At 33.4% G+C, this 11,624-nt stretch overlaps 1 protein-coding gene across 1 annotated transcript; it reads left to right on the top strand.

Annotated features, from left to right (window-relative positions):
• Nucleotides 1–1,991: 1,991 nt before the first annotated feature.
• Nucleotides 1,992–11,406, top strand: LOC120624635 (odorant receptor Or2-like). Its single transcript, XM_039891292.1, has 5 exons — nt 1,992–2,785; nt 8,109–8,205; nt 8,848–8,952; nt 10,036–10,191; nt 11,350–11,406. The coding sequence occupies exons 1-5, from the start codon at nt 1,992–1,994 to the stop codon at nt 11,404–11,406; spliced, it is 1,209 nt and encodes a 402-aa protein (XP_039747226.1).
• The last annotated feature ends 218 nt before the right edge of the window (nt 11,407–11,624 follow it).

Below are 11,624 nucleotides of genomic sequence, written 5' to 3' on the forward strand. Positions count from 1 at the left end.
CCTTCTCACCTTATTTAAAATATTTTTAAATCCCTGTAACAAATAAATGCAAATAATGTGTGGCTTATAGCAGCACTTCATATTAGTGTATAGGGCTGGGTAAGCAATGATGACCCAAGCCAGCAAAAGAATTTGGTATTTATAAGCATGAGCTCCTATCATTAACAAGGAATACTAATCGTTAAAGGAAGAAATAAATCTAACGATTTTAATTTACTCGCCATTTAAGTCCTCATAAATGTGGTAACACTTTATGTATTCAGTATTGCTAAACCTTAAGAGATGGGGTATGCTGCATGCTGTCCGGTAAAGAGTTCATTAGATTTACACTAAATTTTGGGCAGAACTAAGCTGATACAACTTATCCAGTACAAAAATAATTATTTAAATTGGCCTAGTTATGTGTTATGCTAAATTTCGGGATTTCGGAATTATTTCCTACCTTGTAAAAAGAACTCAAATTATTCAAAATTTCATTCGAATTCATTCAGTAGTTTCAGAGTGATGCACGGCCAAGATACAGACAGACACACAGTATAACAGTTTCGAAGAGGGCACTTTATTCGATCCTGAAAATAAATTAAAATATCTTGGATGAACAGTATTAGACTGTAAAAGTTTTTTTATAAGTAAAGGTTTAAGTTATTTTTATGTGCAGGAAAAAACAAGAAACAAAAAATGACACGTGGAAGAAATGGAACCGTATGTTGTCTATCTAAATAATGCTTTGAAGAAAGACTAGTGTCACATACATAAAAATAAGAAGATGTCTCCTGAGAAGTACTTTTCCATGTTATTTTCATCTCTGCCATCTATCTGTTTAAGAAAAGTGACATAAACAATTTAACAAATGGACTGTTTGTATGTTAGGTTTGTGTGGTAAAATGAGGTGAGAATGTGCTGGCTGCGCTGAATCCTGATGCAATGGTTGTTAAAGCGGGTATTAAATCTCATTTCGGTTGGTATATATTTTGTAACAGTGGCTTACATAAGGTAAACAGTGCTGGGTGGATGACAGCCACTCTGCGTTTTTTTTTATCGTACTTTTAAACATTTTCATAGAGTGGTAAATCGCCAAGCCAAAAAAAATATGATTCAAATCCAATAGCAATTATACGAGTACCCCAGATAGATCCTAAAATCAAAAATTTAAGTAAAAATCATTTTTATCCTTTTTGCGTATACTCGCGTTTTTTTATGCTTAAAAAAGCATATCTATACTAATATTGGGGGAAGATTTATTTGTTTGTTTGTACCCAATAGGCTCTGTAATTACACGGCCGATTTTAATAATCTCTTTCCTGAAAAAAAAGCTACGTTATCATACAGGCTATTATGTAAAAATACACTTAAAATAAAAATTTTGACGTGCTTAAGAAATGTATATTATATATAAAATTGATATTATAATAATATAATCGAAAGTAGCAAAATTTGCCTATAAAATTTATTACTAGCGCACGCTAGCGCTGAGAAAACTATTATTGAAACATACAAACGTGTGCTACATTATTTAAGTATTCATTATAACCTACAAAAATGGCCACGAGAGGGTATATCTAACGATCAAAGTTAAGTCACATTATCAGCTTTTGTGTTAAAAAAATTTAATAAGATCACCGGTAGAAACATAAGTCGGGTACATTTATATCGCAGCATAAAATTAACAAATGCGGACGAAGTCGCGGCCAACAACTAGTTCTTATATACATAGCTTGATCAAATTTTAAGGACCGTTTCTGAGATACTCTTACTTGTAATATATTGACGAATTGCTCGTTTAAATATATTAGATCAATAACATTATAGTTAGATGCACATCACTAGCGTCGAAGCTGAAGTAATTAAATAAATAACACAATCAACGTTATAATTCCGCACGTAATTATTACCACCACCGCTATATTCGTTACGAGTGGTTCATAAATATACACAGATAAATCGGAACAAGTCATTCGCTTTGGTGACATTGCCTCAAACCCATTCTGAAGATGTTAAAATACATTTTGAGTAGGCTTGAAGATCCAGAGTTCCCATTGCTGGGACCGAACATTAACGCTCTCAAGTTTTGGGGATTAATATTGCCCGAATTGGGGTGGAAAAAGTGGATTTACATAGGTTTTCATATATCAGTGGTCGTCTTCACGGCAACAGAATATGCTGAAATCTGGTTTCTTAAAGACGATATAAATCTACTATTGACAAACTTAAAAATCACTTTATTAGCTACGGTCAGTGTCGGTAAAGTTACTAGCTTCTTAATTTGGCAAAACCATTGGAAGAGTATTATCAACTACGTTAGTGAGGCTGATAACATGCAAAGAAAAACCTTAGACATTGACCAAAAGGAATTAATCAATAATTATACTAAATACAGCAGAAAAATAACTTACTACTATTGGATTCTTATGTATACAACTGTCGCTATCGTGATCAGTCAACCGATGTACAAATACTTCTTCTCCGAAAACTATAGACACAACGTCAAAATTGGTACCCAAGCATATACCGAAGTTGTTAGTTCTTGGGTCCCTTTTAATAAAAGAACGATTTTCGGCTACCTTCTGGCCTCTTTGTATCAAAGCTTTGCTGCTATTTATGGAGGTGGGTGGATTACGTCATTTGATACTAACGCTATAGTTATCATGGTTTTTTTCAAAGGAGAATTAGAAAGTTTGAGAAAGGATTGTAGTAATGTTTTTGGAACAGAAGATGTGGCTATCACTGACGAAGAAATCAGGTTAAGAATGAAAATTTGTCACAAGAGGCACGTAGAGTTACTCAAGTAAGTGATTAAACTGTAATTTTAAAGTTTATATTTTGAATTTAAATAAAATTTAGGAATTTGTAATTTCTGAATTTTCTCTAGTCTGGTCAGATGGGAGGCTTTGGCCGTGGCTAGTTACCACCCTACCGGCAAAGAAGTGCCGCTAAGCGATTTAGTGTTCCGGTGCGATGTCGCGTAGGAACCTATTAGGGGTATAACTACCATTCTTCCTAACAGGATAGCCCGCTACGATCTTAGACTGCATCGTCATTTTTAACTTGTAGTGGAATAAATTAAAAAAAGCAACTGCTAAAATTTAAGTACTTTCTTCAAAACGTTCGCTACAAGTTGCAGAAGCTTGATTGAAGGAGCCCCCTTTACTCTTCTTTTAAACAAACATGTTTCCTCGCTGATGTAAATTATTAGTCAACTAAACTTTATTTAACTAAAACTGTCGAAGTTTCGCTCACATCTGTACTCATAAACTTAGTCAAAGGAATTTTATCACTGAAATGTACACTTACACAGTTACTGTGCAAGTTAAATTGACTCTTAACTTCGTTCCTGATTTTGCTCGTATGTCCTTAAACTGAAATGGCTGAGTAATGAAAACTTTAAAGACGGGCGTCAGCTATAGAATAATTATTGAGCCCGCAATTTCAAGGGATAATGAAACTAATTGACATTAATGCACTATTGCTTTTCAGTTCTCGAGTGAATTGTTTTCATTTGGTACGGCTTAGTAAAATATAAATTTATCCCATGCAAAAAAGTCATAAGCCATATCCTGCCAATCATTCGCTGTAATTTACTGGTATCACTCTTGAATATAACAATTTTATTAAGTAGTCATTTTGTTATAATGAAATAGCAAATATTAGACTAGCTTTTTGCTGTTAACTATATATAACAAAAATTGTGAAAAAAATATTAAACTTATTATCCCTTATTACCTAGCTCTATTAAGTAATTTATATATTATATAATATAAATACTCTATTTAAGTTTCATTATTTTTACGTACTATCAAAATATAGCAATGAGACCATATGAAACATTTAAGTTGGTACCTACACTAAGTCCTGTAGACGAAAAAAAACAGATAAGCCGTGAAGATAATGGGAGGTAACAAAAACACGTTTTCTTTGATCGTACACTTTTGTCCGTTACGTTTTAGCTTTGCAGATAATTCCTGAAAATCCTTCTGTCAAATAGGGCTTACTTACAAATCCGGAGAAAATGACTTGTTCCGTTAAAATCAGAAGATTATCCAACGTTTAATCTTTTACTTTCTTATACTCTTGCTTTGAAGTCGTCTACATGGCCATATTGTCTACATATTTACTGTGCCCATGCTTTATAAAAGATTTACGCACTTCAATTTTTTCATAAAAGGTTTTAATAACGCCTTGATTCTGACTTTCGACTGCGTAAAATTAATTTCTGATTAAATTTTAGGTTTAAGGAAGCCAAAGCCTTGTCATGAAAGTTAGGATTAATTTGCTATACTCCGCGAAAAGCAGGAGAATCTGCATGGTGTAATTTATAATTTCTTCTATCCTTATACTCCACACCAAACAGATCATCGGCAATGTAACCTCTCCGAAACCGAAGCATCTTCAGGAGAAGTTGACTGTTCAATGAATAATTGTTAAGTATCTTAATAGTGGATTTCCGTTAAGTAACCCTGCTTCTATCTTATAGCCAAAGCCTTAACTATTATATTATATAATATAAATTTTAACTATATTATACGACAAACCAAAATATAATAATTAAACGCATATTTTGGGGCTCATGGGTCTATATTCCTTCTACTGATATACCTTACTTTACTATAGCAGCAAATTCGAAACCTTTGCCAAAGTTTGGTTAGGTTAGGTTATGTTTTTGAAAATTGCAAGAATTAGGTTATTTAAATATTTTTTGATCCATTATAAATGTACTCGTATATAATTTGAATTTTAAAATTATTTATGCATTATAAATACAAGTGCATTAGTATGCATTAAAATTTCACACCTTTAAGCATAAGTGTGGACAATTAAATAACTCTTGCTTAATAATTATGGTAAGAATAAATTTTCATAATAACGTCGATTGAATATATCTTTGGTGCTGAAAATTATACAATCATTATTTCAAGGGGTGTGATAAAAGATGCCAGTAGCCGTTTGGCTCAAATAAACTAAGAAATAGTGTTGACTGCTATTGGTTAAATGAAATAAGTGCCTTGAAATAATGTAACAATTGTAAGAAATTAAGTTAGGATGTAGATACTAAAAGACTTCCACTAAGACCGTAGTTTTTTTTACACGCATTCATGTACAAAGATTAATTTCATAATTTTTCGTTCCCATACTTTGCATTATTCTGTCACTTCCGCCTCTGTACCTTGTTTAATAGTGTACAAGAATAATTGAACAAACGAACTATCTTTAGTAGGTCCTGTATTTTATTAATGACAAAGGAGTGTGATTTTTCTTTCAACTCTTAAGTCATTTACACTTATATAATTTTTGTCTCCGCGTTGTTTTAAAAGTTAAAAATATTGATAGGGTTACTATCAACGATTCGGTTATTTTTTAAGTCCTAAAGCGGGCCTACATATTGAACTCCTTTTTTAAACATCACTTTGCATAACAAACAATGACTTGGAAAACACAACTTTGTTTGGATAAATTAGAAGATACAGAAATAAATACCTTTATTAGGTCATAAATTAAAATGGCTCAAAATATTAATTTATGTTTACCAAAAAATAAATTGAACAAAATTTTCTTTTTATGAAAATTCACATTTCACATTTTGATGCTCATCTTTATACTAACATAGTTAATGTGCATAGCTTTTCTGAGCTTAACCAGATGTGATTTAAACCAAGTTTGAGATAACGTGAAATATACAATAGTGTCTACTGTCAATGCAAGCAAAGTCGTTTCATTTTTAATTCGGCATGACGATTGGAAAAGTATCATCAACTATGTTTCTGAAGGGGACTCAAAGAGAGGAAAATCAAAAAACAGCCATTCGAAAGTTATAATCAGGAAGAATATTAAATATTGCAGAACTATCACAGATATGTATTGGTCCCTCATCTATTCTACTATTTTTAAAATATTGCTGCAATAAGCTATTCAATATATTATTATATTCAAATGTGAGAAAAATTGGAATTATTCCAAGAAGCCGACTGATAAAGATACTATGTAAGAATATTCAATTAGAATTTTATATCAAATATTTGCTTCATACTGCTCACAAAAAAGTGGTATATATCCACCATCGTATCGATTTCTTAAGTAGTCACGATCAGAAAAAACAATCTCAAAATTGGAATTTCTGTTAACGCTTTAGGCACTTCATTAAAATTTAACCAAATATAAATAATGTTGACTTGGTATATTGATTACGTCGGTGGAATCAAGTTTTGTATAAATTGAACGCCCCTTTACATTTCTTTTGAAGAGCTTTTATTAACCTATTTCAACTTTCAAAAAAAGAGGAGGATCTAATTTTTTTATTTTACATCCGAACTTTATCGTTTATTAGCCGATTTCGTAAATAATTTTAGGTTTGAAACAGTGTAGTTCCCAAGTAGTTCCATTTTCATCAAGTTAAGAAGTTAATCTATTGAGAAATCGCATTTGTTAATCATACATGAATCCTCAAAATAAAATCAATTCTCGAAATAGCATTTATAATGATTAAATACTATTATTCATAACTTAGTCAAAAATAAATTCAAGAATTTTGGTCAACCTGCGGTACATTTAAATTTAACTGACAACTCTGTGCCAATATTTTTTAGTTGTAGCTATTACCATAGATGATACCTTTGAAAGTGTGGCCTTTGAGTTTTGCAGCATGTCATGTTTTTTTACCGTTGCTTTGCTACGTCTAAAATGCCTTTATTATTTTAAACTGGTATTCTCCGAAAGCTCTTGTTATTTTAGCATTTAGTGAGGTCTGGGAGAGATGCTATTATTATTTATTTAAAGTTTACAACGATATACGTAACATACACATTAAAACATAAAATAATTAAACTAACATTATAAACGCACACGGCGAATTATTTGTACTGTATAGGAAATTTAGTATGTACTGAAGTGGCGTGGTGACGGGTCTTGTCTTTCGTAGAATGGGTCATGTCTGTCGTAGAACATGATGCCGTTGAGGCAGACGTGTACTGGAGTGGAGACCGCGGACTGGTAGGCACAGTGTAAGACGACCTCCAGACCGTTGGACAGAGGACCTTAAAATGGAAGCTAGGAGCGACTGGATGAGAAAGGCGGAGGACCGTGCGTGGTAGCGCGCTCTTGGAAACTCCCTTTTTACAGCAGTGGACGCTTAAGATGCATGAATTTTAAATGTATTGACGTAATACTTATTAAGTAATTTACATCAAACCGTTGCAAGATTTTTAAAATATTAGTACAATAGTTGTTAATTTTGACATAACAAACTACAATGGAAGCGCAATATGCAGTCAACGTCAGCTTCAGACTCATAGTAAATAAGGGCATACATGGAACATAGCACAGTTATTAGTACGTATTACTATTAAAAAAAAGAATAAGAAATAAATATACTACGACAATACACACATCGCCATCTAGCCCCAAAGTAAGCTTGTGTTATGGGTACTGATATAGCTGTTGAATATTTTTTTATAAATATAATACACATAAATACTTATAATATACAGATAAACACCCAGACACTGAAAAATATTCATGTTCATCACACAAACATTTTTCAGTTGTGGGAATCCAACCCACGACCTTGGACTCAGAAAGCAGGGTCGCTGCCCACTGCGCCACTCGGCCATAAAATATTGTTAAATTATTTAAAAGATCATGTTATATATATATTTTTTTCCTTTTTTTTTCTTTTGTTGTTAGAAATGGCTCTACACTAATTTGATTTCAATTCTCTAAATCGCATTCTAATAATTATAATCAAAATTTCATTCACTTTAAGAAACCAAAAATGTTTTATGTTTTTTGCCGATATATTCAAACGTTGTATTGATAAACCAAGTTATGAGAGTCCAGTTTTTATTTGCCCTAACGTACTCGTACCTATAAAAATATATCATAAAAGTTGACCTTTGAAATACTGTAGAATTGAGAGAGATTCCCCTTCTTCGGAGAAATTAATCAACTTCAGTATTTTTTTTTTACTAATACTTAAAAGTAAGTTTACAATAAGTAGGGATTAAAACTACCTGCAATCAAGTTGAACAGATTTTATCTTAAACAAATTTCAATTATTAAGTTTGGTAACGGAATCTCAAAATATTGTAAACAAATTAAAAATCTTTTGTTTGTTTCAGATATTCACGTCTATTCGATTCCTGTTTATCGCCAATTATGCTACTCTATGTGATTGTTTGTTCAGTTATGTTATGTGCTACAGCCTACCAGATAACAGTAAGTTTCTTAGTTTTTATATATATTAGTATCCTTTACCCGTGGTGAAAACTCACTTTATGTTCGGTTTCATACATGTTATGTTGTTGTTATACAATACTTTATTTTGCCACTGTAGGAAAGGAATATTAAAAATATCACTCTAAGCAGACGCCTACGTTACTATAGCTACATGTGTAAGGCCAACTTGTAGTGGGCAAAATTTTAACCCAATCTCAGTCAGTCAGTTAGTCAGTCACCATTAGCGTTTATTTAACAGATGCTTCAAATTACTTGGCGCTTGGCGGAACGTGAAGAAAATAATGAAGAGGTTGGGGGATATATTTTTTTACGAGTTAATCATGATATCTACCGCCAAGCGGAGGCCAAAAAGTTATCGTATTACGGCTGATTGGTCCATGAAACGCCTTGCCTCGTGCCTTGCCTCGTGCCTTGGAGCAGATTTTTTGCTAAGCCGATTTATAATATAGGATGATAATTAATTGTTAAGGATCGGAGATTATAAATTAATCCCTTTAAAGCCGCATGGGAACAGCGTTGAAGGGCAAAGCTGTTTTTTCTCCTGTCTTCAGAGAGAGGAGAGCTATTAGTTCGATAGATGACGATGTAACAACGAAGCGATATATATTATCTAACTTACAGTTTGAGACGAGTGCTTTACAAAGATTTATAACAGCCGAGTATTTAATATTTGGAGTATCACAACTCTTCATGTATTGCTGGCACAGCAATGAGGTACTTTTTGCTGTAAGTAAAACATTATATCTATACAAGCTGTTGCCCGCGACTGCGTCTGAGTTTGATTTGGTTTTTTGGTGTGGCATTAAATTTAGTTGGCTGATGATGGCTTTGCTGCTGTCCACTGAGGAGTTCTGTCCTCTATCTCCACATTTTGGGCTAAATTAAACTCATATTATAACCTGTATAGTACAAAAATAATTATTTCGATTGGTTATAATTTGTCGCAGTTATGGTGTAAAACGTCAAACACTCATTCCCTCTCCCAAAGGAACCGAGCTTAATGTCGGGATAAAAAGTATCCTATATTATTTCTAACACTTCCAAGAATATGAGTACAAAGTTTTATGGGGATCGGTTAAGTAGTTTTTGCGTAAAAGCGTAGCAAACAAACTTACATTGACATTTATGATATTAAGTAGGGAAGTAGGGATTGCTCATTCATATATGCCCTACGGCTTAAGTTGATGGATAAAGCTCGACACTGTAGACCGTGTTCCTTGCATGTTCTGTCTTGAAGTGTTGGTATGTTTATAGGCGATGGTTTTCAACATACCGTCATGTGGGCTACCTGCATGATCCGTTATTTATAACAGTAATAAAACTAAAACTGTGCTTTTTTAGCTTATATTTTTCTGCAACGTTTGTATTTTAGTTTGTAGCGTCTTCTTTCAACTGACTTTATATTAATTATTCCCAATTGATTGAGTTGTAATTTACATCCACGTTTAGTTTGCATGGCAAAGCATAGTAGCATGAAAGAAAGAGATATTTTTTTTCTGGTGGGACGCTTCGTCTGTTGCCAGATACCATGCAACTAATAGTGCCGTCTAGCGATTTAGCGTTCCAGTACGATCATAGATGATTAATAAGGGATTATTTGCTAACATTCTGCATCTATGTTGAACAGGATTTAGGGCAAGGTTTACTAAAAATGCTCAACTGTGATGGTGTTTTCGTTAAAAAATTAGGGGAGAGCAAGTACATTAAAAAATTAATAAAGTTATTGCATAGTGTAAGAACTAATAAAAATGTATAAGTTATATCACACACAAGAAAAATATGTAACATATTATTTATTTACCTTTTCAGAGTAAAGATTTAACTTTGGGACCATATGAGAGTATCTGGTGGAGTCGTAATGTATCGGAACAAAAATATATTAATATTCTCACAGATCAATTTAATAAGGCCATTGTGTTTAGCGCGGGCCCTTTCACTGCAATCACTGTCGCTACTTTTATAAGTGTAAGTCATTTATTATAGTAGTTTGAATAAATATCGACTATTTTAAAACTTGCGGACTGACTATTGTTAAGTGACTGAAGTGGTTATAAAATAGTGAGCGGGACCTTGGCTTACTGGCACGTTTTATCCCATTATAATTGTATTTTATGCTTTTCCAATCACTCTTTAGTTTGTATAATAGCTTTTTAGAAACTAATATCTTTGAAAACGATTGGTCTTGTTGAAAATTAGATATCAATTGCTTTAACCGTGATGGAAATCATCGTTTGGAAACCTGCATGCCTTGTGAATTCCACCAATCCGCAATTGGCCAGCGTGGTGGGCTATGGCCTAAACCCTTCCTTCTGAGCGAAGACCTGTGCTCTGTAGTGGAACGGTAATGAGTTGATGATAATTTTAAACTGGCTAGGCCGCAGTGTCCAACCAGCGTTCTTAGAGTTCTAGTTTGCGTCCAACGTCCGACCAATAGAGTCGAATATGCCGACCTTCGCAATGCCCTGTGGTCTTGTAAGTACATACGGCTTTAAACGTTGCTCAAAGGGGAGGGGTTGCTGGAAGGGGTCACGACCCTCAGCAATGAGGAACACGACGTAGAGAGAGAGTGGTCTTGTAAGTCCCAGATCTGATCCCCAGCGTTAGCGGAGCGTTTTCGGTTATTTCTAGTTACATCCGTACTGACAACAACGTGCCGCTGAGAGATTTGGATTTAGAAGCCGATTGGGGGAATGGGTTTTAAGAGCTTTAACGGACTGTTGGCGTGACTGTGAAAAAGTAAAAAAGAGCAATTGCTGAGTTACTTGGCGTCTTCTTCTCGGTAGAATCTGCCTTGCAAACCGGTGGTACAGTCTCTACAAACATACATACTTGACTTTTTAAAGTGCTTACGAGATTTGAGTGAGTCCACTTGAAATAACTGATTTTAGAATTTTGAACTTTCCTGACGGGGCGTTAAAGTTATGTAGACGCTAGATATATAACAGACGATTAAAACAGGTACATTGGTCAAGATAGGCATCAATTTATAAATAAAACCTTTTGGAAAATTTGGACCAAGATAACAAGATATCGCGATAGTTTTATTTAGTGCATTTTTACCACCTTATAAAAATAAAAAAATTAAAATGATTAACTCAACAGTAACACATATCCTTGTTTCAGATCCTCAAAGGAGCTTATAGTTACTACACATTGCTTAGTCAGTCGCAAAACAATTAGTTTGAGGAAGGAAGGACGAGTTAGCATAAATTTACATACCCACTACACGCACGTTTAAAAATTCTTAGCCTGCATTTAATATCACGTCTTTGAAATCTATCGCATGGAAAAAAATAAAGGAATTTTTATTTAAAATACTTTGATCATTATTATTTCACAATAGATATAATACCACAATAATTATAATACAGTATATCGTTCCCACATTAGATATAAAT

The sequence above is a fragment of the Pararge aegeria genome, chromosome 1 (assembly GCF_905163445.1).
Source record: "Pararge aegeria chromosome 1, ilParAegt1.1, whole genome shotgun sequence".
In the NCBI taxonomy this organism is placed as follows: domain Eukaryota; kingdom Metazoa; phylum Arthropoda; class Insecta; order Lepidoptera; family Nymphalidae; genus Pararge; species Pararge aegeria.